General features: G+C 41.9%; 3 protein-coding genes across 6 annotated transcripts; 2 read left to right on the top strand and 1 right to left on the bottom strand.

Annotated features, from left to right (window-relative positions):
• Nucleotides 1-1,200: 1,200 nt before the first annotated feature.
• PIP4K (phosphatidylinositol 5-phosphate 4-kinase) lies at nt 1,201-9,253 on the bottom strand. Of its 2 annotated transcripts, XM_069044097.1 has the most exons (8): nt 8,945-9,253; nt 8,800-8,897; nt 8,637-8,747; nt 8,296-8,434; nt 7,901-8,243; nt 7,656-7,850; nt 6,584-6,835; nt 1,201-1,495 (listed from the first exon to the last, which is right to left on the bottom strand). In XM_069044097.1, the coding sequence occupies exons 1-7, from the start codon at nt 9,074-9,076 to the stop codon at nt 6,600-6,602; spliced, it is 1,254 nt and encodes a 417-aa protein (XP_068900198.1). In that variant the 5' UTR covers nt 9,077-9,253; the 3' UTR covers nt 1,201-1,495; nt 6,584-6,599. The 2 variants fall into 2 exon arrangements, with proteins under 2 accessions (XP_068900198.1, XP_068900196.1); XM_069044095.1 differs by lacking the exon at nt 1,201-1,495 and having other exon boundaries at nt 5,794-6,835; nt 8,945-9,252.
• LOC138127950 (testis-expressed protein 10) lies at nt 2,149-4,531 on the top strand. 2 transcript variants are annotated; one of them, XM_069044091.1, is made up of 9 exons: nt 2,149-2,343; nt 2,400-2,606; nt 2,655-2,995; nt 3,047-3,273; nt 3,325-3,422; nt 3,470-3,716; nt 3,766-3,976; nt 4,110-4,264; nt 4,315-4,531. In XM_069044091.1, the coding sequence occupies exons 1-9, from the start codon at nt 2,149-2,151 to the stop codon at nt 4,515-4,517; spliced, it is 1,884 nt and encodes a 627-aa protein (XP_068900192.1). In that variant the 3' UTR covers nt 4,518-4,531. The 2 variants fall into 2 exon arrangements, with proteins under 2 accessions (XP_068900192.1, XP_068900191.1); XM_069044090.1 differs by having other exon boundaries at nt 3,044-3,273.
• A 101-nt stretch (nt 9,254-9,354) lies between the features above and the next one.
• On the top strand, nt 9,355-26,603 carry Usp32 (Ubiquitin specific protease 32). 2 transcript variants are annotated; one of them, XM_069044074.1, is made up of 15 exons: nt 9,355-9,497; nt 9,793-10,255; nt 15,397-15,612; nt 15,660-15,766; nt 15,815-16,162; nt 16,215-16,866; nt 16,916-17,564; nt 17,619-17,910; nt 17,967-18,236; nt 18,342-18,388; nt 19,982-20,313; nt 20,375-20,600; nt 20,657-20,842; nt 20,904-21,344; nt 25,969-26,603. In XM_069044074.1, exons 1-15 carry the CDS (start codon nt 9,440-9,442, stop codon nt 26,515-26,517), a joined length of 4,836 nt encoding a protein of 1,611 aa, XP_068900175.1. In that variant the 5' UTR covers nt 9,355-9,439; the 3' UTR covers nt 26,518-26,603. The 2 variants fall into 2 exon arrangements, with proteins under 2 accessions (XP_068900175.1, XP_068900174.1); XM_069044073.1 differs by having other exon boundaries at nt 18,342-18,436.
• The last annotated feature ends 573 nt before the right edge of the window (nt 26,604-27,176 follow it).

The following is a 27,176-nucleotide window of genomic DNA, read 5'->3' as shown; positions in this document are numbered from 1 at the left end:
GCGCATCCACCAAATTATTTATCAAAGCAAATGGCTGCCGAGGGGTTGCTAACCCCAATTAAACAACTCCAACTGCGATTATCAATAATTACAATCAGGCGAAAGTGTCAATGCCATTTTCGGTAACAACAATCAAGGTGGCGTTTTAATTGACAGGTTGACATGTCACACGGTGACAGTTGCTCCCGAGACGGGACATACTGCAATCAGGATTGTCTGGATGGAAACAAGTGAAGCCGCTGGAAAAAGAGATGAAAGTTGAGAGGTCGCGGCAGAACCCACTCGATCTGACCACCTGTAAATAATTGAAGATCGCCGTCCTGAAGTGGCCTCAAGCACAGCCTACCTGTTTGTCAGCGACCGCCGCCAGGTAGAGGGGGTGTCGAGCCTTTTGTCCGTTCACCCCGACCGACCGGAGTCGACCGGCCATCTTTTTTGACCTAGGCTCCTAGATGCGCAGCTGTCCAAACTAGACAAAGCCGAGACAATCGACAGTCGCCTGCTATTTAACCCGGCCGGATCTGGTGACCCGTGCGCGTAAACAAGTGAGTGCGTTGGTGTTTTGTTCGCACCGAGATGGCCGAGTCCAACGCGGACCCGGCGGACAAGTACGGCGCCCTCGCCGCCGGGGCGGAGGACCTGGGGGACAGGGTGGCGCCGAGCAGCGAGGACGCCATCGACGCCAGGTTCGCGCGGCTGGACGAGGAGGCGGACCGGCTGTACGGGGAGGCCTGGGGGATGGAGCTAGCGCCGCCGTACGAGCGGGGCCACGCCGAGAGGCAGATCGAGCTGTTCCGGAGGGCCCAGAGCAAGTACCGACAAGCGTACAACCTCAAACAGTTGGTTTACATCAGCCAGCTGATCCAGTCCATCGACATCAAGATCGAAGCTGACGTCTTGCTGCGGGAGGCCGAGAACTACGATCCGGGGTCGCCGGAGTCCTGCCACGAAGCCGTACAGAAGCTGTCGAGGGTAGCGTGGTCGCACGAGATGTGCAGTGACATCCATATGGGATTTTTCACCAATCTCCGGCACGTGGTACGCTTGAGGAGGCAGATCATGACAAGGATGCAGGAGCTGGTGAAGGGTCAAGGCCATTGAGGACACCGCACCCCAACAAGTGTTACTCACCTCGTTCATCACTACATTCGTATTGTTTACTCCATTTATCTCATTTTTTAAATTTATACACAACTAACGTAGATTTTATATATTTTATTATTTTTATACATCTAGTTTTAGGTTATGTTTGACAGATACTCAATTTTGCGAAATAAACGTTGCGAGTTAAGGTCTTTTTTATTTAAAGGGAATTGACAGTATGAAGGGCGCAAAGTGGTCTTAAATATCCTTCCGGGTCAAGGGAAATTCAAAAAGCTTTAAAATAAATGCCAAAAATTCAAGGAAAATCCATCTGAAAATCGCTTCAACCAAGACGAATTTCACTAAAATAATTTGCCCTTCCAAGTTGTTTCGGGATAAAAGATGTAAACACCTGAAAAAAACGCACAAATAGTCGAAAATGTGACAAATTATTCTGATGTGGAGCTTCCAGCTTACTAAATAAATTAAATCTTGTGAAATATGGGAGCAAACCAATGAAACATACTGAGAATTAAATATTTCCTGCACCATTGCCACCATTTAAAGATTCACCAGATTTACCAGATGCTGACCAGAGTGGTGAATATTTACAAGATGTTTTCAACATTCTTAGGCGATTTTTTAGCGACATTTTAATAATTTTTAGATTGATTTCTCCTAGTCCAGATAGGTATAATACTTAAGTAAATTCAAAAATATCCAAAATTTTATAACTCTTTCGAAAATATGACAGCCAGGTGTGCAACCTTCAATACTACTGAATATTTACTGTTTTTAGTTTACTACTGGCATTGATTAATGGATCCTGAACGCAATTTATAATTTTAATTGGCACTAACAATTAACTCGGGGGGGATTGGAACATTCCATAACTTGGGTTTCTAGTAAAATAAAGTGATTCAATCGTCTAAACTAGGGAATTTCTTGGTGAAGTATGGCGAAGCTGGGGAGATTGGCAATGGTGCGGCTAAGTGAGCATGGTGAGCACGTGTGTATTGACGTTTGACAGATAACCTAAAGTGCAGTGTTTACATCGTCGTAAACATGGGGAAAAATCACAGACACGCGAAGAAACTCAAATCAGAAAAGAACAAAGTGCACATTACGAGTAAAACGAAATTTCTGCCGAAGGGTCAAAATGTGACAAACACCGCGTTCAAGATAAAACCGATCGTGCTGCACGAGCAGTTGAAAGAACGAGAGGCTTCAACGTCGAGTAATAAGAAAGTCAACGTAGACGTGAGTAAATAGTTAATTTCGTTGTAAAATGCATGTTTGTGTTTGGTGTTTTGCAGGAACTGATCTCGAAGCTGCGCCACTTCAACGAAACGATAAAATCCGAAGCATGCCAAGACCTGAAAGACTTCATCGCCGTCCACACCCTCGAATCCACGCACATTTACCTCTCCTCGATCCTGCAAACCTCCAGCGCCCTCATACAAGACCGAGAGAGGAAAGTGCGTCGCGCCGCCACCAAACTCCTGGCCACGATTCTGGAAAAAGTAGCTTTTTCATCATTTTCCCAAAAATATAATAACCGCGAGTTCTAGGCGACGGACGTGCAAGTGCGCCCCTTTTTCAACTACATCCTGATAAACCTGAAATGCGCGATGACCAACATCAACAAACACATCCAGGAGGACTCGCTCCTCCTCCTCGACGCAGTCCTCGACCACAAAGCCCCCCTGATCGCCGACAACTTCGACAACTTTTTCCCGAATTTTTTGACGCTCATTTCCAAATCCAAAACGCACAGTTCAGAGCGCAGTCTCACTCTCAATCTGGAAGGGAAAGTGTCCAGCGTCAAGTGGAGGGTTCGAGTGCTGACTCGGCTCTATGGGATTTTGAACGCGATGGTGCAAAGTCGGCACACCAAACACCCAAATTTGAAGTAAAAAATATCAAAATGAAACGAAAAATTCCTTAAGATTTTTTTCAGTAGTTGCGACAGTGTTGTACCGATTTCGCTGAATGCGAAAGGTACGGTTTTCGTCCCGATTTATAAAAACTCCAAAATTTATGAAAACGAGAGTGTTCAGTTTAATTCATCCTACGTCACTGATAACAACTGTCCAGATTTTGGCGGCCAAATCTCGAATTTGGCGCAGCTCTTGCACGAAATCTGGATGGAGGTGGTGCCGGAAAAAGCCCAAAAGAAAAATGTTTCAGGTAAATATTTCCCAACTGCTTTTGATTGTTTGTAATGATTGTCGTCAACAGAACAAACTACTTTGGGCAGTGAAGAATTCGTCGCCGTTTTCATCTGCACTGTGAATATTTTGCGCTTGTTGCATCAGTACATCCAGTTTTCAGGAAATGTAAGTCTGCACCATCGGTACTGAACGCTGAAAAATCTCGATTGTAGGTACAAGTCGGCCACGATCACCTGTCCACGTTTTTGGACCACTTGCTGAGTAATTTTCCCTACAGTCACAACAAGAAACTTTTCCAAATAAGTAAAGATTTCCCAAAATCGTTTAGTTTCAATTTTGACCCCAACTGCGTCGAGGAAAACTTGACAATTATTCATGTTTTCGTCACGCTTGGAAATCACTCAGACTGTAAAAACGGTGCCGGAAACAAAGCCAAATCCATTGGACCCTACCTGAAGAGTGAGTGTGATGATTGAGGTGTTCAAAAATCGATTCCAAAAAATTCCAGATTGTTTAAGAGCGCAAAGTCGACTCAGTTCCAGTAATGCGTCGTGTCTGGTCAAGATCGTGAAAGAGCTTCTGCTTAAGAGGCCCAACACGTGTCAGAAAATGGGCACCAGCGACGTGGAGTTGATGGAGAGCGTCGCATCCTTCTACAGAAACGGGAAGGTGCCGGAAGGGTGCAGGAGCGACATTTTGGAAATTTTGACGTCGTCGAGGTAGTTGCAAAATAAAAATGTTTTGTTTGTGCATAAAATTGTACAAGTGGGAAGTTTGCACTCGCGAGCGCAGTGGTGCAAAAATACGTGTGCGCAATTTAAAAACGACTAATCCAAGAAAAATATCTTTCAGGTTTGAGAAACACCAGTCATGGGTGGAGAAACTTCCCGATTTTCTGTGTGCCGGTCAAGTTCCGGCAAAACTGGTCGAAGCTTGTCTGGAGTTGGTGAGAAAAGGGCACGAAGGGCTTCAAGAGGGTCTGAAAAATCACGTGAAACTTATTTTAGGTACGTGCGGTCAAGTTTGAACCTGGAGCACTAACGGAGATGCATTTCAGATAATTTACCAAGCTTGGAAATTACAGAGACTGACAGTCTGGAGTCGGTTAGAAAAAGTCTCGTGAACATCTTTTTCTACTTGCCTGGTCTAAGCTCGGACATGCTTCGCCAAATTGACACTTTTATTGAGACACACCCCGACCTGAGCTACTCTCACTATTTCAAAAACGTGTTGGAATTGAGAACTCTATTTGCAAAATAAATGTTGGAAGTGCTTGCTTGTGTTTGTTTTTTTGGGTAGATGAGTAGTACAGGGTTATTATAAATGTTTCTAGCATCGTAGGTGGCTGGACGCTTTATTTAGGTGCACCGCTACGCCAACTAGATGTTGGAAACATTTATAATAAGCCTGTATATAAAGTGTTACTTCTGGACCAGACCAATTGGCACATGCGTCGGTTTGGGAATAGTTATTTACCAAACGTATGCGGGAAGTTACATTTCCCGTGTGAGCACTTTGTTGCATTAGTGCGAACGCGGGAAATTTCTTCCCGCAATATAAGTACTGTCGCGAGCAAAAAAAACTGGTCGTCAAAATCATGCTTTGACGCAATCGAAAATGCTCCATTGTAACACGGTTGTAAATATCATAACCTATCATCATGTTGTGTGACATTAATTGACAAGGATTAATTAATTTTTTGACACTTTGTTGACGTGGGCATAATCAGGCAGGGAATTTTTTTTTCATTTGTACCAATCTAACTAAATTTTAAAATGACATTTACGACCAGAATTTTTTGCTCGCAACAGTACAATAAATGTATAATAAATAAACTATAAAACTCAGCTGCTCCAGAGATCCCTGTCTAAAAATGAAAAGCGTCCTTTTTTGCTTTTGAATTTTTTAGTAAATTGAAACCTATTTGATTTGTTTTAACGATTTTTGCTAAATATTTTTGGGTGTCTAAACTAGGTTAATAGGTTTCGAATGGTTTTTCTTGGTTTTGGGATTTTTAAAGTGCCTAATTGTCCTGGCCCTGAACTAATACATATTTTGTTTTGAAAAGTAATAGATATTGGTTCTTTTGATTTTGCAGTGGTTTCATCTGGAACCGGTGGAATATTCAGACAAGACTGTACATTTTTTCCATTTCACCAATTGTCCTGATCAATGAAAAGCCATTTTCGGGTATCTAAAAAATGAGGAACTTTGACCTTCTCGCTTCTTTTCAATGATTTTAATAACTTTTTAGCACTAATTTCCATGATTTTTTACGAGGTTTTTTAAAGTGCCCATACATCCTGGTCCAGAAATAAAAATCCAATTTGGGGTGTCTACAAACAAGGGATATTGTAAGTTTTTTTTTTGGCCTTTTTCCGGTTGTTTCATATCCTTTTTTTTTTGGTCGTTTTTCAATCATTTTTGCATGTGGCAATTGGTCTGGTCCAGAAGTAACATTTTATACACTATTTAGATGGCGTCCAAATCTCGTAGATTTTTTTTTTCAGATTTATTATGAAAAAAACACAGCTGATACATATAAAGACAAGTTATCTTAAATATACTGATAGTGAAAATTGAAAATTTATTACAAAGTATTAATTACCGTAGCGATAATCTGTAGTAATAACATAGACTAGATATAAAATTTAAATACAAAATAACAAGTATAGATATTATTAAAGCTCGTTTGGCAAAACTAATCCCAATAGTTCGTATACCATCGAAAACCGGCGCAGCAAAGACAGAAAGGGGAGGCTGTATTTAAAAGTAGTAAAAATCTTATATAAAAAGTGTAAAAACGGTGTTATTATAGATTTTCTTTGAGACAAGCGTTATTGTCATCAACGAAACGAAAAAAATTACAATAGAAGTACGTCCACTTTGTAAATCAAACGTCATTTAGAAGCCTTTAGGCGTGAACATCGGCGAAATCCGGTCAGTCAAGCCAAAAGTATCGAGACATCTGAAGAAGAACCTAACGGATTCGTGTTTCCCATTGACCATTTAATACACTGACTTTTGATCTAATCGAAGGGCCCTGTAATACTGCTAGTTCAGTTGCGTAATGAAACATCGACTCGTAGTTCGTATATCAAAAGGTCCTAATTAAAACTGCAGCCGTTTGAAGCGAATCTAACCGTGAAATTTCCCGACTGCGACAGAATTGACTATTGATACTTAAACTTGATCACATTATTTATGTACACGTCTAAAATTTATGATATTTACAATTATAAACACAACGTGACGAGAAAAGAAATTAGAAAGGTTTCCGTTCGTTTTTCCCCCTCTCTTTTTTATTGTTTTCCTCTCGTACTTACTTGCCTAACCGATAATTTATTCGATAGCTTTACACATGAAATCGATGAACCTCCTGGCGTACTGTTCGGGGTCGCAGGTGCTGATCCCGTCCACGTTCGAACCGTACTTTACCGTTTTCGCCGCCTTCGCCGCCTGCTTCTTCACGCCGTAGTGCGTGAGTACGTCGATTATGGCGATGAAGTAGATCTCTTTCACTGGAGCCGACTCGCAGCTGGGTATGGCGTAAATATCCAATTCCGGAATTATTCCTCCTGAAAGTCGAATCAAATTAATATTATTTTCGGTTCAAACCGCGTTCATTTTGCGACAGCAGCGACATCTGGCCGCTCAACGCAATAAACTGCAGCTGCTGTCATTTATGAGCCATTATTTATTTACGAAATCAATGAAAATTTAAACGCAACGACTTTCACGAGAACAAAGCGGAATCGATCGTGGAAAGCCAAAGTCGGTTCGAGAAAATCGCAACGTTCGCGTCTGATTAATTTTAATTTTACGTTACTGATGTAATGTGTTTGTTATTTTTTAAAAATGAGTCACTTTTGATGTAGTTTGCGTCATAAACTGTTTAAATAACTTTCAATATTCATTAGTTCGCACTATTTTAACAACGAAAAAAAGTAACTTTTCAAACAGTATGTTCCAAAATATGTAATTTGATTTCACTGTGGTAATTTCCACATTTGAAAAAACTACGCCAATTTGATCCGGCATCTTTTATTACAATAACGTTTCCCAAAAATCAATTTGGAAAACTGCATTTCACTTCTTTCTATCGCCTTTTCGTCACTATTTTTTAAACTGTTGCATCACGATTTGACATGTCAAACAGCCACGCCGTGTCGATAAAACAGTTACCTACCAACTAATTCTTAAAAATATTGTCAGCAACGACACACTTAAAACATCAAACAACCATTAGACATGTTTGGAGGAACAACGGAAGCAAAAACCTCATTTATCGTTAAATATTGGCCCCCTCACGCGTGCTGGCGAGTTATCATAGAGGGCGCTTCGCGTCGCACTGAATGTCAACAGTCGACAAGAAGACGACTTTCCTGGCGTGATTACCTTCATATTGCAGACTCTGCTCTCTCATAAACTGGGCAAGGGCGTTCGGCGAATCCGGGGGGGTGTTAAACCCGAAAGTCCTGTTCTCCAGACCCGAGCCGGACTCACTCTCGTCCGACTCCTGTCCCGCGTTCTCCGTCTCTTGCTCCCTCTCCCTCGCCATCTCCTGTTCGCCCCTCTCCACCTCGTGTATCCCTACAAGCATCCAGATCATCCCACGGCACCCACGACCCGACTCTACCCACCGAGCAACAAACTGTAGTCCATCAGGTGCAACTTGGTCAAGAACTCCACGTCGGCCGTCAGCGTGTCCATCAGCTTCTGCTTGGCCTCTTCCCCTATGTAGACCTTCATTTGTTCGTTAACGAAGTCGTTATCTTTGAGCGTCGGGAGGTCCTTCTCGCGCTCCTTCTCCGACGCCTCCCTGTCCACCGTCGACCCCTTCAAGTCGAACTTTCGGTGGATATTCAAGTGATTCGAGAAGACGTTCCGCGTCACCACGATGTAGTGCTCCACGTTGTCTACCGTTAAGCGGTACATCCCCAGGTACTGGGGCAGCAAAGTTTTGCCGTGCCTCTCGACGATGTACTAGAAAGACGGGGTCAAAACGATTTTTTTCTTATTTCTTAGGAGGATATACCGGGTGGTAGTGTTTGAGGAAAGAGTGCATCCTCTCCACCTCCTCGGATGTTAGAGTCTTTATGATGAACAGTTTGTCCGAGCTCTGGTAGAATTTCGCGCCGCTTTTGCCGCTAGAGTCGTCTGGCAAGGGCTGGGATCTGTCAAAAAAAAATATGCAACTCAGTGCATTGTTGAAGGTCACGCAAGGCTTCCAGTGTACATAACCTATATGTTAAGAAAAAATGTACAAGTTGTTTGTCAAGTACTTATCATGACACTTTGTACAGTTTGCATTGTGTTAGCTGTTATAAAAAATTGTTACATGATATTAAAAAAAAGATAATAAAACAACACACTTGCCTTGTTAAAGATTCTTTGTAATCTAAGTCATCTATTCCAAATCTTTCCCTAATATTCCTAAAGACCAGAGGACAGTACTCTTTGACTTTAAAGTGAGATGACATGTTCTCTCTGCAAAAATCAATATTTTTTTTTGTTGTTTCAAATTACTGCAATGACATACTTGTTGAAAAGGTGGTTGTCGATCTTAATCTTGGAGTAGGCTCGGAAATCGTCGGGGAACAGCATTACCGGGATGGTAACATGCATCAGTTCATTAATCTACAAGAGAGTTTTGAGTGACAGCCGGCTCAGTTTGGGGCACTCACCGTATGATTGATCCCCCACATGAAGACCGACAAGAACGGTTCGTTGGCCCTAAACAATTTGACTTTCTGGTGTTTTACTCTGAAGTGTTTCTTTTTGAGCTTGGACAGCCCCGTCGCTCCCGGCAGAGACATTATCGTGACACTTATCCAAAGCTGGTCCTGATTAAAATTTAAACGTCACGTGACACATAAATCATGTTCGTGAATGCGGAAAAACGGGAATTTCGAAGTGTTCGGCACGGTTTTTCAGCAAAATCAGATTGTTTAGAGACACACACCTTCATTGATTAGTTATCGGCGGCTTTCGGCGCCCCTCGCCGCCAAACGTCAACCTGAACGAACCCGACGCCGAGAAATCCCCCAGATTGTCAGCTGTCGGATTCATATGTCAAAAGTCAAAGGCAGTGTTCGCCTCGTCGTGTTGACTGTGGTGTGTATCGCTAAAAACTGCTAAATTCGACGAAAAATGTTAGAAGATTGCGTTAAATTGTGAAAATGGGTGCCAAGGACTCGAAGAGGTCGTGTTTGCCCTACGAAGATGCCGTCAAACGAAGTAGGTAACAATAATGACAAATGAAATTAACTTACCTGTCAGTTTTTGTTACATCATGTGACATAACTACGTAAATATTATTGTTGTTAACAAGAACGGTAATTAGTAATTAATGGGGAGAGGACGCGAGTAGCCCACTCCCGTGCTCGCCCCGACCAATTTTGGCAGTTTCCAGTCGAGGGCCGTTTGACGTCCTTAATTATTTAATCGTTTAATTGTATAAATACTTAATCTGGAGTGTTATTATGACTAATTCGTTCTATTTTTATCGAGACGAATTGTTTGCTTTCCGCAGTGTCCGATGAGGAATTCAAGAGGATATGCGAAGCATTCAAGCGACTCAGCGGCGGCAACCAGCTCCTCACCAAGCAGAGCTTCATCGTGCACGTGCTGGGCGACGGAGTGCCCCAGGCGATAGCCGAGTGGCTGTACATAGCCTGCGGGGGCACCCCGAGGGGCATCGCCCTCAAGGACCTGATCTGCGGCCTCGTCCTCCTCACCAAGGGCAAGCAAGACGAGAAGATCCGTTTCCTCTTCACCCTCTACTGCAACGACTCCGGGACGCACATCACGCGCAACGAGTTCCACAATGCGCTCCAGATCGAGGGTACCATACCGCCTGACAAGCCCAACAGGCCCAGTCTCCTCTCCGAGCGGACCATGCTGTTGCTCTTCTCAAACGGCCAGGAACGCGTCACCTACGAGCATTTCAGCGCATGGATACAACACAACAAGGACGCCACCATACTGTCCAAGTGGTGAGTGAGAGTAAACGAAAATCGGGGGGGCCCAACTCTCCAGTACCTGTGCCGCATTTACTAGGGGAAAAAAGAAAGGAACTAGAAATTCATTTTCTTATTGGAATCTGGTGTCGTGTCGGAAAAATGTGATGAGCACCTGAAATATTTTTTATCTGGATCAATAACAGATAAAATTGTTTTCTAAGAATAACAACAAAAATCTATTATTACTCTTGCAACACGAACTAATCAATTTATGGATATCGGAAATGTCGAACGGTGCTGCCAACCCCAGCAAATTAATTTACTAAAGTCGTCTGTCACATCAAATGTCATATTTTTATTAATCACTTTTGTATTTGTAAAAATGCAAATAAGTGCACTGGCAGTGCAAGTTGATGCAAATTTTGATCAAAATTTACAACACCCTTTGTTTATGGCATTTTGTCAATTAAGAGATTTCGATACGTTGCGATTAAGCGATTAGATAACAACAATTGTATTAATTACGAAGAATTATTTAAGAGCTTAAGTTTTATCAGTTGGATCTGAAATGTGTACTTAAAAGATCTGAAACAATGAGAATGGAGCGCGATTCGTTGTTTCGAAATAAAACTTAAAATTATTTAGTTGAAATTTTGTTGTCCAAATAATGATCCATTCATTGTTTAACGATTACTGATAAAACAAATACTATCAATGTTAATGGTATCAAATAGTTGCGTTTCAAGTTTTAATTTTTATTTTTCTGTTTTGAAGATTAATGCAAGTTGTGTACATTGCCGGCCATAAAAATTGCAACACCAATAAGTAATGCACGTAAACTTTCGTCACTAGATGTTTGAGGTAAAAATACGTCTTTGCTAAGAAGAATCGTGACGAAATCAACCAGACATAAAATAAATATATTTTTTAAAGATTGCAGTTTATCGGGATTGTGTTTGTGTCTTTATAAAGCACAGTAACTTCCTAATCAAGTTCAGAAGTAGTCCTGAAGACTTGAGTTTTTGTTGTCAGAAGCGTCATGGGAATCGCAAGTGCTGACAGAGCACGTAAAAGAAAATGGTTTGAAATTGATGTGCAGAAGGAGGAAGATGTTCTAAAAAATAAAACAGAGTTTTACAGAACAAACTGATTTGACTAGGAATGGAAATGTTTTATTTAGTGTTGGAGAGAATAAGTTTGTTTATATTCTGATGGGTTTCAGTTGGTAAAAAGATTTTCGGGATGGGTTAAAGGTATAGGAGAAGGTGGTGAAGCATAAAAGAGTGTTCATGATGATTTGGGCCTGCTTTTTAACCGAAAGAAAATAATTTTGCCACAATTTACAAAGAACGTGTTGGATGACGTGACATAATTATTTCGTATGTAGAGGATGCATTTACTAGTGCAACAAAACAGCAGCGACAAATACAAAGCGAGACGTATTCGCGTCATAAAAGTGTTGATTACGAAACGATCAGTTGGATCGCTGGACCTGAATCCGATTGAAAACACGTAGGACGAGGAAAAACGAGATAAAACATTTCGGTTCTACGTTTTCCACGTGTGGAGTTGTTATCGAGCAAAACAAACATCCAAATATCAATATTAAAAAGTTTATTTTATGTTGTACTGATTTGGCCAAGAAACTACATTTCTTGTATTTTTCTGATACATTTTGCTCGCGCATTAATTCAACGCGCGAGCACAGAGCATCGACAGTTTAGCGAAAATGGGAAAAACCTGTCAGAAATCAAAAAAACCAACTGTCGAAATGTTTACGAATGTTGGTACGTCCCAAAGAAAAGTCGTTTGGTCATTTTTTGTTTGAATCGTTACTGTCGTGTGAAGTACAGGGTTATTATTATCTATGTTTGAAACATCGTAGTTGGCTGTAATCAAGTTAGCCTTGAAAATGTCGGTGAGTTGACTGCACTGATAACTATCTAATAAAATTAAAAAAAATAAAACAAAAATTTCGCAGGTGATAATTTTTAGATAAAATTTAGAAAATATGAATGTCAGAAAGCAAGGTTAGGACTTTGTTTGTTGACGTTTCGTGGTGAAAACTTGTGTGCAGCGGTGGTTCAAGTTACGACAAAGTGTTCACCGAGAATGTGACGAAGAATTTAAATCAACGTCAAAAAATAAGTTGCAAAGGGTGCTGTTTCCACCTATTTGTTTAAAACATTGAGCACATAAAATTTTTAGCAACTGAAATGAATCGGATTAGTCTTGAAGTGACGTAATTTTAGATGCCACAATTAAGCGTGTCAGTCGAGACAAGACATACGGGTTCATCTCCAAGACAGACATCTATAAATTTTCTTGATCACATGATATGTCCACATATGTATTTGCCGCCTATTCTGAATTTGCAAATTTGACGTTTGACATCTCGCACGGCGTGTTATTTTGCACTTTTCATTATTTGTCTTTTTCCAAAGTGTAAATTATCGTCGCGAGCAACAGAGCTGGTGAAAATAATAATCTTTATTGTCCAACAAACAGAAACCAGTCAGAAACGGGACGAGTTAAATATAAAATAAAATAATTAAGCAAGTTACCTAGAAAAATACAACGAACGATTTCAACAGCCCGAATATTTATTAAATTATCTATCGTTAAAACATCTAGTTATTATAAACACCGTTCACGTTGTTTTGGGATAACGGGATGTCAGGATTAATTTTTTGAACGTTGGACACGCTGTATGATTTCCGTCAATAAAATGCCTGACATGGGATGTCTGAGTATTCATCTATTGCAAACTAGTAAAACTGACAACAATGCACTAGACATTGATGCTATTTATAACCTCAAACTTAGAAAAACATAACCTAATTCAACAGACAGCTTTACCATCAAATTAAATGCCAAATTTCCATGACCTCCCATTATACCAAAACAGCGTGAATGCATTTTATAATCTGTTTACGATGAATGTGGATAAGGGGTGGGTGTGATTATTTTTATCATGTTGGATAAAGTGACTCAATTTTATATTTTTTTTGTTCGACACTGTCAGAATTTGAGAATTTTCTCCTGTGTGAAAATTCACAACTTGTCAAAACGAAACGTCAAGCTAATTTTAAAGATTTTAAGCGATTTGGAGCCTTTAAGGGGCTCGTCGAACAAAAAAAACGTTGTATTCAACTCGTTCCTGTGTAAATTGGGCCTTTTTTGGCATTCGTGGGCCTTTAAAACGCTCGTTTCACTCGCGTTTTAAACTGGCCCACTCATGCCAAAAAAAGCCCAATTTACACAAAAAACTCGTTAAATAAACTACTATTTCCTGTCAGAAATATGACATGACTGTTCCGACATTCAAGTTTGGGCAACGTTGTCTAATTTCATTTCATTAAAAAAATGTTGTTTTTAATCAAGTATTATTCAGTTATGATTCAACTCGAAATACGTTCAAGTTGGCAACGATGTTATCGTTTCCGCCCGTGGAGGGAGAAAAGACTGGAGATGGCATTTCCTATGCTGCCCATGTTAAAAATGCGAACCCTCTAAAAGCACGTGCAACAACCTTTTATGACCCAGTCCACCATGCGCTAGATAAAGAAGCAAAATGCGCCTGGAAGGAAGGCGAAGGAAGCCATTGGCCTAGCGTCTATATTCAGAAACCTTTTATGACTCTGTAGTTTTCGCGGGCGGGTACACTTATTTGAATTAGTGCCATCTCCAGTCTTTTCTCCCTCCACGTTTCCGCCACATAATTTAACCTTGATTTAACCGTAATTGAAATCAACCTAACCACGAAAAATTTCTATTAGGGAATTTTATTTCTTTTGTAGGTACCTACTACCAACAATGTTACCAGATGTCATAGCCACCTCATTCATCGTGAATAGACTATATTATAGATATGTTAAGGCACCAAAAGAGTCTTTTTCAAGACTACCTAGCCCGGGACAGTTATTATTTGTCTTTTGTTTTAACCTCCCTGTTTTAGGTAACCAATTAATCACATCTCTTTTGTTTGGCATAGATTTTTTTTAATTAAAAAATGTTCAAAGCACTGTTGGACAAAAAGTGACCCATATAAAAAAAAACGAAAACTGTAGCTGCTTTATATTCACACATGAATGCATAATGTACAACGATAAGCTGGCAAAATAAATTTGAATGTTTTTTTTTATCTAAATGTTCGAAATAAATTCTAACAAAAGTCGAGTAAAAAACTAAGCTAGGCATCTTGAACAAGTTTGGACTTTTCGAATTAACGATTTCGTGGCTTCTTGAGGTCTTTACCGGTCGTGAAAAATAATGTTGCAACTTTTTTGGCAGAGAGTGTATTCATTTTATTTTTACTCTGAATGTGAGTGAACTATTAAGCGACACTTTCACATCAAGAACTGATCCAGACATTTTAAACTTGGCAGAGAATGTTACGAACTGTCGTTATGAAAAAAAAAATAAATAAAAAATTGATGATTTGGATTTAGGAAAGGTTTTCGGTACCGAAAATGTTAGCACCAGATCTGAAGCTCATCTGACTGATCCAGGTCCGGCGAATTTCGTGAAAGATTCGTTTGTCAAAACGCCAAAGCGTGCAGCGGAGACTCGATCATTCTTCGCCAAGGATGTGAAAATTTTGTTCATCTGAGACGCCCACCGCCTCAGCAACTTCAGAAACTTTTAATCGGCGATCGTGCACTTTGTCGACGATTTCCGGTGTCGCAGCACTCGTTAACGCCCACAACGGGGTCACCTCCTGGGCTCGGACGACAGCGTCTAAATCCCGAAGTGCAATTTTTCACAATTAGAAACGAAGTCTAGCTCGCAGCACGCTCCGTCTCGCCACAAATTTCCGTTGGCGTGATGCTCTTAAAAAGGAAAAATAATTTGTACTGCACAATGTTCAAAAGAGCACCGGGAAGTACTCCAATTTGGCGTGACTCTTTGCAAATTTTTATCGAGCACTGATTGTCGTTGTTATTATCATACACGAGTCAACAAATAACGAACGTCGGCGTAACGAACCAGACCGTACGAACACCCATTTAAAAACAATTGAGATTAGGTTTTTTTCCAGTTCTCCTAACTGAAGATTATCACAAAAAACAAGTACCTGTGATGTGTAATTGATACTTGACCCGAGACTGTTTTTATTATCTTGTCGCACTTCTTTTATTTTCACTCAAAAATCACAAAATAATATTTTCCAGGTTGTTGTCGAACCCTTGCGTCTCCCTCAGTTCCGAAGTGGAAGCTCCGACTTTCTACCAGACTTTGGCCGGCGTGACCCACCTGGAAGAGCAGGACATCTGCGAGCTGGAGAAATGTTTCTGGACGTTGCAGAGTTCGTCGCCGTCCTGCCACCTGGACCTGAACTGCGTCAGGTCGATGGTGTGCCCCCCCATCCCTCTGACGGCGTGCGAGGGGTGAGTCGATCTCGCTTCACCGCGCTTCTATTTTTTTTCTCTTGCAGTTTGTTTCTAGCGCTGGACGTGAACAGGGACGGTCACGTCGACTTCAAGGAGTTGTGCTGCGGGATTTCGGCGGCCTGCCGGGGCCCCACCGCCGAAAGGATGAAGTGTAAGTTGGCGTCGAGACGTCGCCGGAGAGTAATCTGGTGATTTCCAGTTTGCTTCAAAATATTCGACATGGACAGAGATTGCTATTTGAACCCGGACGAGCTACGCCACATGATCAACACCCTCCTGCTCGTAGCCAACGAGAACAACAAGAGGTTCAGGAGGGGCAGCTTCGACGGGAGCTTCGTCGAGAACTCGAACGAGACCGACCACTCGAAGATTCTCGATTCTTTGACTCGAAGGCTCGACGACAGGGCCGGCTTGAGTCAAGAGGAGTTTCTGGTGTGGGGCGTGGAGGAGAACGGGTTGGTCGAGCCGATGTTGGAGCTTTTGTTTCACGTCTGCCACGTGTCGTTCGTGCTGAGGCCGCACTGTAGACACCACGAGCACGACATCGGTGAGTGCGGAGGGGCGGCGGTGACGATGACGGTCTATTGGGGGTGTTGCAGTGACCGGATGGCTGCAGCGCGAGGAGCGCCGCGGCTACCACGTCGGCCAGTTCTGGTACTTGATCTCGTCCGAGTGGTGGCAGAACTGGCTGAGCTACACCACGACCCCTCGCAACAACCTGGACCACTGCAACTGCCGCGTCGACCCCCGCATCGTCGAGGAGGGCATCGTGTGCGACGAGAGCCTCATCAGCAACGGCACCGACTCCAACGAGTTCAACTCGAACAGCATGGAGTCGATGGGGGACCTGCTGAGCAAGGGCGACACCTGCAGCATCGCGTCGAGCTCGGGGGTGTCGAGCAGCTCGGGGACCACCGGGCCGAAGCGCGGCCAGGGCCTGCCGGGGCCCGTGGACAACTCGAATCTCGTCGCCGAGCCGCTGCACAAGGTCAGGACGCTGACGGGCGAGGGCGGGCGGCTGAAGAAGGACACGCCGCTGGTGCAGCACAGGGACTTCGAGCTGGTGCCGGACTCGCTGTGGAAGGCGCTGGCGCACTGGTACGGCGGCCCGCTGCCGCTCCCGAGACAGGTGATCCTGCCCCCCGGGAGCCACGAGGTCGAGCTGGAGCTGTACCCGCTGAACCTGAGCATCTGGATGCACCAGTCGCAGGCGGTGGGGCCGTCGGCGTCGTGGAGCAGCGTCGTGGGGGGGTAAGTGGACGGGTCGCCGCGCGAGGCGCACTGACGGTCGCGCTTGCAGGTACGGCGCCGCCGCTTTGAACACCGCCGGCATCACCACGTCACCCATGGCCTCGCCCCGCCGCTACCTGGCCCACACCGCCGCCTTCAGCCGGCTGGCCAACGTGCGCCAGGTGATCGAGTTCCTTTGCTCGCGCCTCTCGCTCCGCATCGAGGACGTGCGGCTCTGGCACATCAAGGACTCCACCACGCTCCTCGAGGACGAGAACGCCACCCTGCAGGACCTGAGCGTGATCGACGGCGACAAGATCTTGCTGGAGGTGCGCAACAAGGACCTCACCTGGCCCGAAGAGCTGGGCGCGTTGGCGGCCGGCGGCCAGATCATCAGCGCGGAGCGGCGGCCGACGATCTGCCTGCCCCCGGGGGCGACGGGTCTGCACAACCTGGGCAACACTTGCTTCATGAACGCCGCCCTCCAAGCCGTCTCGAACACGCGCCCCCTCACCATGTACTTCCAGCGGGACGGGCAGCTGTGCGAGCTGAACAGCATGAACCCGCTGGGGACCAAGGGTATGGTGGCGAGGAGGTACGCGGAGCTGTGCAGGGAGTTGTGGGCGGGGTCGACGAGGAGCGTGGCCCCGCTGAAGCTGCGCTACTGCGTCACAAAACACGCGCCGCACCTCGGGGGCGGCGGCCAGCACGACTCGCAGGTGGGTCTTCCAGGTCGCGCCCTCCCGCCGTCGCTAACGACTCGTCTGCTCTAGGAGTTGCTGGCGTGGCTGCTGGACGCCCTCCACGAGGACCTGAATCGCGTGGCGCGCAAGCAGTACACCGAGCTCAAAGATTCGGGAGGTCGGCCGGACGAGGTCGTCGCCGAAGAGGCGTGGGTGCAGCACCTGGCCCGCGACCACTCCATCATAACCGACCTCTTCTACGGCCAGCTGAAGAGCAAGGTGACCTGTCAGACTTGCGGACACGAATCGGTCCGGTTCGACCCGTTCAATCTGTTGAGTCTGCCGTTGCCGATGGAAAGTTACACCCTCTGCGAGGTCCTAGGTAAACACGTCCCGTGTTTCCGTCGAATCGAAAGAAACGCGTTTCTCTTTCAACAGTTGTGAGATTGAACGGCGAGACACCGATTAAGTACGGTCTCCGGTTGAATTCCGAAGCCAAGTACGTTGAGCTCAAGCAGCAGCTCCACCGTCTCTGCAACATAAGAACGGACAGGTTTTTGCTGGCCGAACTCGCCTACTCTCAGATCAGGCAAGTGTTGAACGACGAGGCCAGGATTAATCCGGGGACGGCGACGGAGTTGTACGCCTACGAGTTGCCGGATAACACCAGGAAATCGCACGAGATCGACGACTTGTCCAACGACACCGGTGAGTGATTTTACGCCTCTCCGCTGGTGACTTTTTGGGGCAAAACTTGTTTGGGTTGGTAACTGTTTGACGTAAGTCAATATCTGTCAATATTTTTGTCTCCAGATGTGGAGGTTGCAGCATCTGATAGTTCCTTGGCCCGCAGTCCTGAGGTAAGAGGTGGTTCGGCCCTTTGCATGCCCAACATTCTATGCTTTAAGGTATGCACGCGCCCAAAACGCCAACGAGTGCGCAATTATTTTTTTTTGCTGTTTTTTTTTAACGAGCGACGTGTGTGTCGATTTGTGTTTTTTTTATTTGTTGCTATTAACGTGACCAGCTCTGGGCCATGCCTTTTTGTTTTAATAATGTAAAATTTAACGCAAAAAAACAATTTTAATTCAATTTTTGCCACAAACAAAAAATACGACGACCGGCTAATTGAAGTACGAAATCCCTAACCTTGAATTTTGCAAAAATTTTAAAAATAATGCTCATGTAAAACTAATTCTAATATACAATATTTAAGTGTGAACAAAATAGTATGACATATACAGAGTGTTGGTACAAAATTTAGGCAAAAATGAAATAAACTTTGAAATTTTATTTGACAGGGCTTACTTCACCATTGTTTACATATTTGAATAGTATTGAGTAAGGTACTAGATCAACACACTACGTATAGAGGTACCGCCATTCCATTCCTCGCGAGAGTGGATTTTAAGACAAAGATATCAAATGCAAATTTCACAAGTGAAATAAGGAAGACAATAGTTTTGGGGATTTTTTTAATGAAATAATGGCATTACTACAATGTCAAAAATATGTTAGGTTATGTCGCCCAAAATTAATCAAAATTTTTTAACTGAAATGTTTTACTGGTTGCAGATATCTTTTTAATTAAAATTTACAAAAACACCACTAATAAAACCCAAACAAGTTACCAAATTTTTAATCGTTTAAAAATACAATATCAAAATATATTTTGAACTGCTCTTCTCATTCCCGTACTTTTATGTAGATACTTACACAGCAGATTTGTAGTTCACGGTTGGAGCACGAACTCACAGACAGTCTCAATTTTTTAGCCACTGTTCCCTCCGTATTCTGTTTTTGACTCCTAATATTAAATTGCTTGTTTAAATCCATTTTTTCTAGAACTTGAACAGCCGCTAACACAACACTTGTTACTGACCATGTTAAAGTATTAAAATAAACGTAAGTAACTGAACCAAGTTAACATCTTTTAACTTTTAACGAGAACAAAGAAATAAATGGCAATACTTAAACACAAACGAAAACTGTAACGAAATAATAAGTTAGATGAATCTTGAACGAGGATTATTAAATATGCAGCAGAATAATGACACTAGTTTTTGTCAAATTACGTCAAATCATTTTTAGATTGTGTTTTTTTTATCCCCAGTTTGAGTAGATTGTGCGACAAGGACAGACATAAAAATCACTGATGGCGGTACCTCTATACGTAGTGTGTTGATTTAGTTACCTTAGTATTGAGGGATGATGGATAAAATCAAGTGTGTTGGGTTTTGTATTATTATTTTTTAACATTGTTGGGCCACTTTCAATTTTAAGAAGTACAGTACGTGGGGTAGACATGTTTGGGCTTGATTCGATGTTGTTAACAGTGGGGTTTGTCTCGTTTTTGATTTGTCGAATAACAACGCCGTAAGACTCGTGTTGTACGTTTGTGTTGTTTTTTTTTTTCTTGTGTGTGAGTACGGACTAAAGATTTGATCTTTCAGAGCAAGCAGAAAAGCGAGAGTCACTTTTTGACGAACGGCGTGACGTTGAAGAGAGCGTCGATGTCGACACATTCGTCGGGCACGTCCGAGAGTCGGAGTTTTTCTTGTAAATTTCCCAGTTATTTAATAGCGGTACATCGAAAGTGCGTGCGGCAGGAGACGTACTTCCTGTCGCAGCAGAAGAGCAAGCCGAGCCTGTTCGGTTCGCCGCTCCTTTTGGGCTACCATCACTCCACCACCTGTCAGAGTTTGTACGAGGCGGTGTGGAGTCAAGTGACGAGGCTGTTGAGTCCTCTGCCCCAGAGCGACCAGACCAATCACGCGACGGACTGGTAAGTCTCTAGAATTACACTTCGAAGGCACCAAAAACTGACTGAGTTGTTTGATCCCCAGTGATGACTCGTTGGGCTACGAATTCCCCTTCACGCTTAAGGCCGTTCTGCAAGGCGGACAAATCTGCGCCATCTGCCACTGGACGCAGTTCTGTCGCGGTTGTACTCTGCCCTGCAGCGACAATAAGTTGATTGACCACTGTAGAGGTAATATGCACGCGATGTGCATAGCCATCGATTGGGACCCCACAGCGTTACATCTCAGATATCAGAGCGGCAGGGAAAAGGTGAACAAACGAGATTTCTCGACGAAAAAAAATCACATCGGAAACTATTTTTTCAGTTGTGGATCGAAGACGAGAGCGTCAGCAGGTGTAGGAAGCTGCACACGGAACCCATCGATCTGGACTACTGCCTGAAAGCGTTCACCTCGGAGGAGAGGCTGGAGACGATGTATCACTGTTCGAATTGTCAGGACAAGCAACCGGCGACGAAGAAGTTGCAGATATGGCGGCTGCCACCGATTCTGGTGAGCAGAAGAGATTCCGATTGTTTGTGAGGTGTGTTTGAATTTTTTTTTGGGCTTGCAGATCGTACACCTGAAGCGTTTCGATTACGTGAACAGCAAGTGGGTGAAGACCCAGAAAGTGGTGAATTTCCCCTTCAAGGACTTCGACCCGACCGCCTACCTGGCGTCCGTGCCCCAGGAGACGATACTCAGACACCTGCACCTGCGCGAGAAGCGTCAAGATCTGGAGAGTTCGTGCGAGAGTCAGTCGTCGGTGAAGACGATAGAGGAGAACGGGGAGACGCAACAGGTCAGCAACGAACACTCGAAATTGCTGATGAACGAGAACAAACCGAACGAGAAACAAAAGACTAAATTGAACAACAAGGTCAGGGCGAGGTTGGAGTCGACCAGTCTGCTCAAGACGCCGATTATCGACGAACACCTGAAGGACTACCACCAGCACAAGTTGCTGCCGGGGCAGGATCCGTTCGATCTGAAGTATCAGCTGTACGCGGTCGTGGTGAGTGAGAGATTTGGTTTGGTCGTCACGAGTGTAATTGTTGGTCTCGCTGCAATGAAGTAACGGTCGGGACGGAAAGGCGCACTTCAGTTGCTCGTCGTGTAAATGTATTGGAGTGTGGTCAACAAAAAGACGGGAAAAAGAGCGGCTGTGGAAAAAAACAAAGTTTCTGGAAACGTGGGGCGTATTTTAATGAACCGTCACTTGTCAATTTTGACGTTTAGGTGAATTTTATTTTTAAGAAGTGGTTTGCGCTCGAGAAGACAAATTATTTTTGACAGAAGTCTATTTTCGAAATGGAAACGTAGAAAATGGCGATTGGGTTGACCCACGACCTGCTGTATTATAATAAGCGGCCTGTACATTTCATTAAAAATGCATTATGAAAATGTTTCCGAGGAAGAGCCAATTTCCGCCGATGAGGGCGCCACAAAACGGGCGCTTCATTAAAAATAAAAAGAAAAACAACGAAAAATAAGGAAAAAATTCCCGAATTTAATTTCAAAGCAGCAAAAAACGAGGAATATTTTTTGATTTCAAATTAAAAAAATGATTTGAAAAAAAATTCTCGGTGAATAAGCGCCCGTTTACTAGCGCTCTGCGGAGATCACTCAAACTACACTTTTGAACAGGCCGGTTATAATACAGCAGGTCGCGAGTTTACCATACATGATTTTGTTTATTGGAGTCGGGACAAAATGTCTGGTCATCGTGGATGTTGGCATGATTAAAGTTGCGCAGTACGTTTTGTTTTCTATCGTTTATTTTTTTATCTCTATTTTTGTCGAAATAACGAGACATTCATTTAAAAAAACTTGGATGTCACGTCTTGTTGGGAAGTCGGAGGAGGTAGAAGAACGATTTTATTTAATGATTTTTACACTTTACATTTTCAACATTTATTATATCTTGGCTGCCACCGAGGGCCAGTTGTCTTCCTTGTTATATAACCTACATAATATTTTTTTTTAAACGTCATGTGGAGTTAAAATATCCGGTCAGTTTCATTGCCAACAGACTTAGTCATTGTTGATCGCGCTGTATAATAATTTTTGTTAAAATATGTATTCCCGGTTAGGGAATTTATTTTTCTTCCATTGGCAACATAAAGGATCCAAGAAGCGACTGACACTACAAAAGTCAATCAATTCGTTAAATATTCAAAATCGTCGTCGTCCTCTCTGTTGTTCCTAACCCGTGGCTTGATAACCCCCTCGGCCTCTACTGCTATATTGTACAAAAATTTCACGTGACTTTGACATTTAGTGCCGCCAACCTAAAATCTTTCAGTAAAAATTCCTGTTTCGATTTTCTTGCCAACCAGAGCGCTTGCTTTCATCCAATCAAAAATGTTTATTGCGATGAAAACTTCCTACTACTCTGTCATGTGTCAAAAGTGATTAAAATTGCATGCTATTCCTGTCAGACTCTCAAATTGTTTTTCATAATTGTGTTTTTAATAACTGTATTATAAATAAATAATTACCTAACGTTAAAGTTTGTATTCTGGAATTAATCTTGCCAAAAATAACACGACCTAATTTTTAATATCTGATGAATTTCCCAATTTTCACTTAAACATTTTTGCTTTAGACAATTTTATTCGTTAATATTTGGGCATTTTTATTCAAAGGTTAAACCCTCGAGCTAAAGCTCTCGGGCCTAACCAGAATAAAAATGCCCAAATTCAACTCGTAAAATTGTCAAAGCAAAAAGTTTTCGTAAAATTGAAAAATTTATCCGATTAAAAAATTATACAGCATTCACGATTGTTTCAAATTCGGAGTGTCTATGAAAATCTGACATTTTAGTTGGCAATATTGTGATTTGGCATAAAAAAATAATCAAATTGCACTAAATCAATGACTGAATTGACAACAAGACGAATATTAAATAACGAAACGTCATATGACAGGACCTGACGCCAATCTAACAAAAAATATCTTGGCCTGCTGCGTGTTTAAAACAATCGTGAACGGCTAATAGGTCTTGTTATTTTACCTTCAATAAAAATGTGACATTTGATAAGTAAAATTGAAAAACACGCTGCTTGCACTATGCATCCAAAAGCGACTTCGACGAGAATTTTTTTAGACACGCTGTATTAGATTCTTAGTAATTATTATTTATTCATTATATTTTTTTAGCTTCAAATTTTCTTTTTTTTTTGCCTTATTTCAAAAATACTGGCACACGTTTGTATTTATTCATTTATACTGCGACGTTCCGGAAGCAACAATACAATCACAATCTAAGGAGTGTTGTTACAGGAAGTGATTTCATACATGACTGATAAAATCTTTTTGGCCTCCTCAAATCTAAATGACATGTTTACACATTTTGAACAGCTACGGTATCTTGATTTTTACACACTATCAAACTATCTGTCATTTTACCGCACGGAGTGTGTAAAATACCACGAAAATTTTAAGCTTTCAGGGACCTCCAAAAAAACTGTTAGCTTATCATAAATAAAGTCCATTTATACTAAGACAAGATACCGCTACCATTGATCCGTTCAGTTATCCAAAGTGAACATTATTTAATTGTTTTCTTGTGAAAAATTGTGAAGTCTGATGGCGCCATTTTGTTGTATAAATCGTATGTCGCATGTCAGTTATCGGTGTAATATATAACTTTCTGATAACTCATTAATCAAATGTCAGTCTTTGACAGGTTTTGTAAAATTATTGGTTACAACAAGTAAAAAAAGTAAAGTCGTCGGCCAAAAAGATTAATACGTTACTAATGCGGTAGACATTTTACATCGCTCGGTTTTTGTTAAAACACTCCCACTGCGCGGTCGTGTTTCAATCTATAAAATTTATAAAAACCTCGCCCTGTAAAATGTAGTCTACCGCATTTGTAATGTACATAAATAACTATTACCGCATCTCGATTATAAATGTGGCAAGGAAAATTAAAAGTTACAAAAAACTTTTACATTTGCGATGTAATTACTTAATTAGCAACTGAAGGTGTTTTTTTTGTGGGAAATTCTGCAATATTTGTCGTTTATAAATAATTTTTTATTATTTTGGGGAGACAAGTTGTGATAAAAAAAATGTCAATCGTCGCAGTTTTATTTTAAAAATACTCAGGTTACAATTTTTCAAATTTTCCGGAAAGATTCACTGCATCCGCCCAGAAAGTTTTTACGAAACAGGAATTGACATATTTTCTATGAACCTTTGACTGAGCGATTTGGCATTGTTGTAGAAAATGGAAAATTGTTTCTCCATTTTTTTTTTGATCATTACGATCCACTTCCCCTTTCTTCTCGACTCTTCTTCGTAGAATACATAGTGTCTCTTTTACAATATTTTTTCAAATTTAATTTCAAATTTTTTTATTTGACGGTACCTCTCCGTAAACTCGTTATTCGTTGATGATTTGTAAATTATTTCTACACTTTACATCTCTTTCCGAGATGAATTTACAAACAACAATTTACAACAAAGTTTGTGTCATTTCCGGTCGAGGTTCGTAAAAATGAATTGTCGACTGAGACGATATTTTAACATTAGAACAGAATCCTTCAGTATTGCAATAATATTTAAGGAAATCCGTAGCTCACCCTTTATATTTACAAATATTTATTTTTGCTGATAGTCTACAAAAGTCTTCTCCCTTAAAGTAAACAGTGTCTCACAACAAGTGTTTACAAACTTTAAAAACATTTTTTGTCATCAATATTTTTTATTTATATTATTGAGTAATCCAGGTCACACGATATAACCAGAGACAAACATTTTTTGGTCCTTCGAGCCGGATAAGCCATAATTATTCGTTTAAATTGTGGCTTTTCGTTTGTTGTAATTGTCAATTAAAATTTCAAAATTCATTTACTGTCTATCGGAGTGTAACATTTTTTTTTCTCAGCTTGTTTGTTTAGTTATATCGTCGTCAATTCATAATATAAAAAAAATATATCGTCAATTGTTTTAAGCTATTTTATTTATTTGCTGTTCTTTTAAAAAACACGTTTTTTTAACAAAGAACGACCTACAAAAAGGTTTTTTTAAATCACGACTTAATTCGGAATTACATATAAAAGTTATGTTCAAAAGATTGAATTTTTCATTTCCAAATTATGATTTACCGTTTGTGTTTCCTCTATTCGATAATGGAGTGTTTGTACTCTACAATATCTCTTCTGTTTACTACACCAAAATGTTAACTTTACAACATAGTTACTTGTTGACGTAGAGGGATCCCTCTACGCTTGTTGATAATTTTTAATAATTTAACAGGTTGGTTTGAAATAAACAAAAAAGTTGACGTCATTTCGTTCCGCAACAGACGCAATCGCACTCTTCACCAATCTGATAATTGAACCACTTCCTCGACTTGCTAAACGGCGTTCAAAAACTGGCACATTTGGAATCGGCTGTGGTTGGGAACACGCTCGTCGTTACTTAAACCACACAACATAAAATCAGATTTACGAATGGCAAACAAAACGTCAACTGCGTCTTAAACAGACGTACGTTAAAAATTGCGCCAAACGGATTAGTTTCCGAACGCCTTTTCATCCCTCGTATAATAATTGCGCTCGGGTCTTTTTCACTTTCTTGTCGCATAATATACAACATGTTATTTATTTATTAATCGTGATTTGCAGAGCCATTCCGGGATGCTGAACGGAGGCCACTACATCTCGTACGCGTGCAATCCGAACGGCAACTGGTACTGCTACAACGACAGTTCTTGTCGCGAGGTCCTCACCGACGCCGGCGAGACCACCACCAAGGTGAAGAAGAGCGGCTGCACGCCTCTGCGCAGACGCAAAGCAATAAGACCGGAGCAGAGCGAGAAACGTGGCGATGACAACGCGGAGGAGGCGAACCGTTCGCAGCCGCCGTCGCTCGCCGACGACGCCAACGAAGACCACCACGGCGGTGACGACGAAGATGACGCCACCGCCGCTGCCGCCGCCGACATCGACGTCGTCGAAAAGACGATCGAGTCGAACAGTTACAAGTGTGCTTACAGTGACGTGAAAGTACCCAAGATCGACACCAGTTCGGCGTACATTCTGTTCTACGAAAGGTCGGGCCTCGACTACAAACCGTATCTTCCCGAGGTCGTTTCGAACGGTCAAATCGTGCCTGAAGTCGAACTAGACGAGAACGAATCTGAATTACGTAAGCAATTGTGTTCCATTCAGTAATTTTTTAACTTAAATTGATTGTATTATCCCGTTTTGTTGTTAGTTTTTTTAATGAGAGTTGCGAAAATATATTTTTATAAATGGTGTGCCACTTTTTTTAATTCGGTGATGATTTCTCTTGTGTCCCGTACTGTTTAGTATTACGTTTGTTGTTGTTATCACTCCATTGGAAAGATCTATTTGCTATTATTTGTGATGAAAGTGTATTTATGATATAGATGTTGATAATATTGTGATCTTGAAGCCTAAAATTGTACGCCCACGAGGTAAACGATTATTTTGTCCGTAGAGTAGAACAAGTCGTTTTGTATGGGTACAAATCAGGACAAATTAAATGAGACTCGAACGGTCGACAATTTAATTTGAATTGCGTTGTACTAGGTCACGGGCTCCTGATTTGACGCAACCAAAGATGTAGACAGTTTCGTTCAAAAATAAGTTGGCTGTTATACAGCGTTTTGGGGTTATTTATTTTACTAGTCTGATATTCTTATCTTATTCCACTAAGTTTGTAAGATATTTATAAGTGTTGCTTTTTGACACGGTTAAACATATTTCCATTAGACATAATATTAATGGTGCCATTACACAATAAAATAAAGCTTGTATATTGTTTAAAACGTTTTTATTCTTCCCTCGAAAATCCAACTCGGTGGCGC

Source organism: Tenebrio molitor, chromosome 4, assembly GCF_963966145.1.
Source record: "Tenebrio molitor chromosome 4, icTenMoli1.1, whole genome shotgun sequence".
NCBI lineage: Eukaryota > Metazoa > Arthropoda > Insecta > Coleoptera > Tenebrionidae > Tenebrio > Tenebrio molitor.
Note: the sequence above shows the minus strand (reverse complement) of the source record. Positions and strands in the feature narration are given on the sequence as shown.

What these genes read in the sequence shown, in the direction of transcription:
- LOC138127950 (XM_069044090.1), top strand. Translation starts at nt 2,149, where the DNA reads ATGGGGAAAAATCACAGACACGCGAAGAAACTCAAATCAGAAAAGAAC. An exon ending in ACCAAACACCCAAATTTGAA is followed by an intron (nt 2,996 to 3,043) that starts GTAAAAAATATC and finishes GATTTTTTTCAG; the next exon opens with TAGTTGCGACAGTGTTGTAC. An exon ending in GAAATTTTGACGTCGTCGAG is followed by an intron (nt 3,977 to 4,109) that starts GTAGTTGCAAAA and finishes AATATCTTTCAG; the next exon opens with GTTTGAGAAACACCAGTCAT.
- PIP4K (XM_069044097.1), bottom strand. Translation starts at nt 9,076, where the DNA reads ATGTCTCTGCCGGGAGCGACGGGGCTGTCCAAGCTCAAAAAGAAACAC. An exon ending in TCCTCAAACACTACCACCCG is followed by an intron (nt 8,244 to 8,295) that starts GTATATCCTCCT and finishes CCGTCTTTCTAG; the next exon opens with TACATCGTCGAGAGGCACGG. An exon ending in GGACTACAGTTTGTTGCTCG is followed by an intron (nt 7,851 to 7,900) that starts GTGGGTAGAGTC and finishes GGATGCTTGTAG; the next exon opens with GGATACACGAGGTGGAGAGG.
- Usp32 (XM_069044073.1), top strand. Translation starts at nt 9,440, where the DNA reads ATGGGTGCCAAGGACTCGAAGAGGTCGTGTTTGCCCTACGAAGATGCC. An exon ending in CACCGCCGAAAGGATGAAGT is followed by an intron (nt 15,767 to 15,814) that starts GTAAGTTGGCGT and finishes GGTGATTTCCAG; the next exon opens with TTTGCTTCAAAATATTCGAC. An exon ending in CGACTTGTCCAACGACACCG is followed by an intron (nt 18,237 to 18,341) that starts GTGAGTGATTTT and finishes TTTTGTCTCCAG; the next exon opens with ATGTGGAGGTTGCAGCATCT.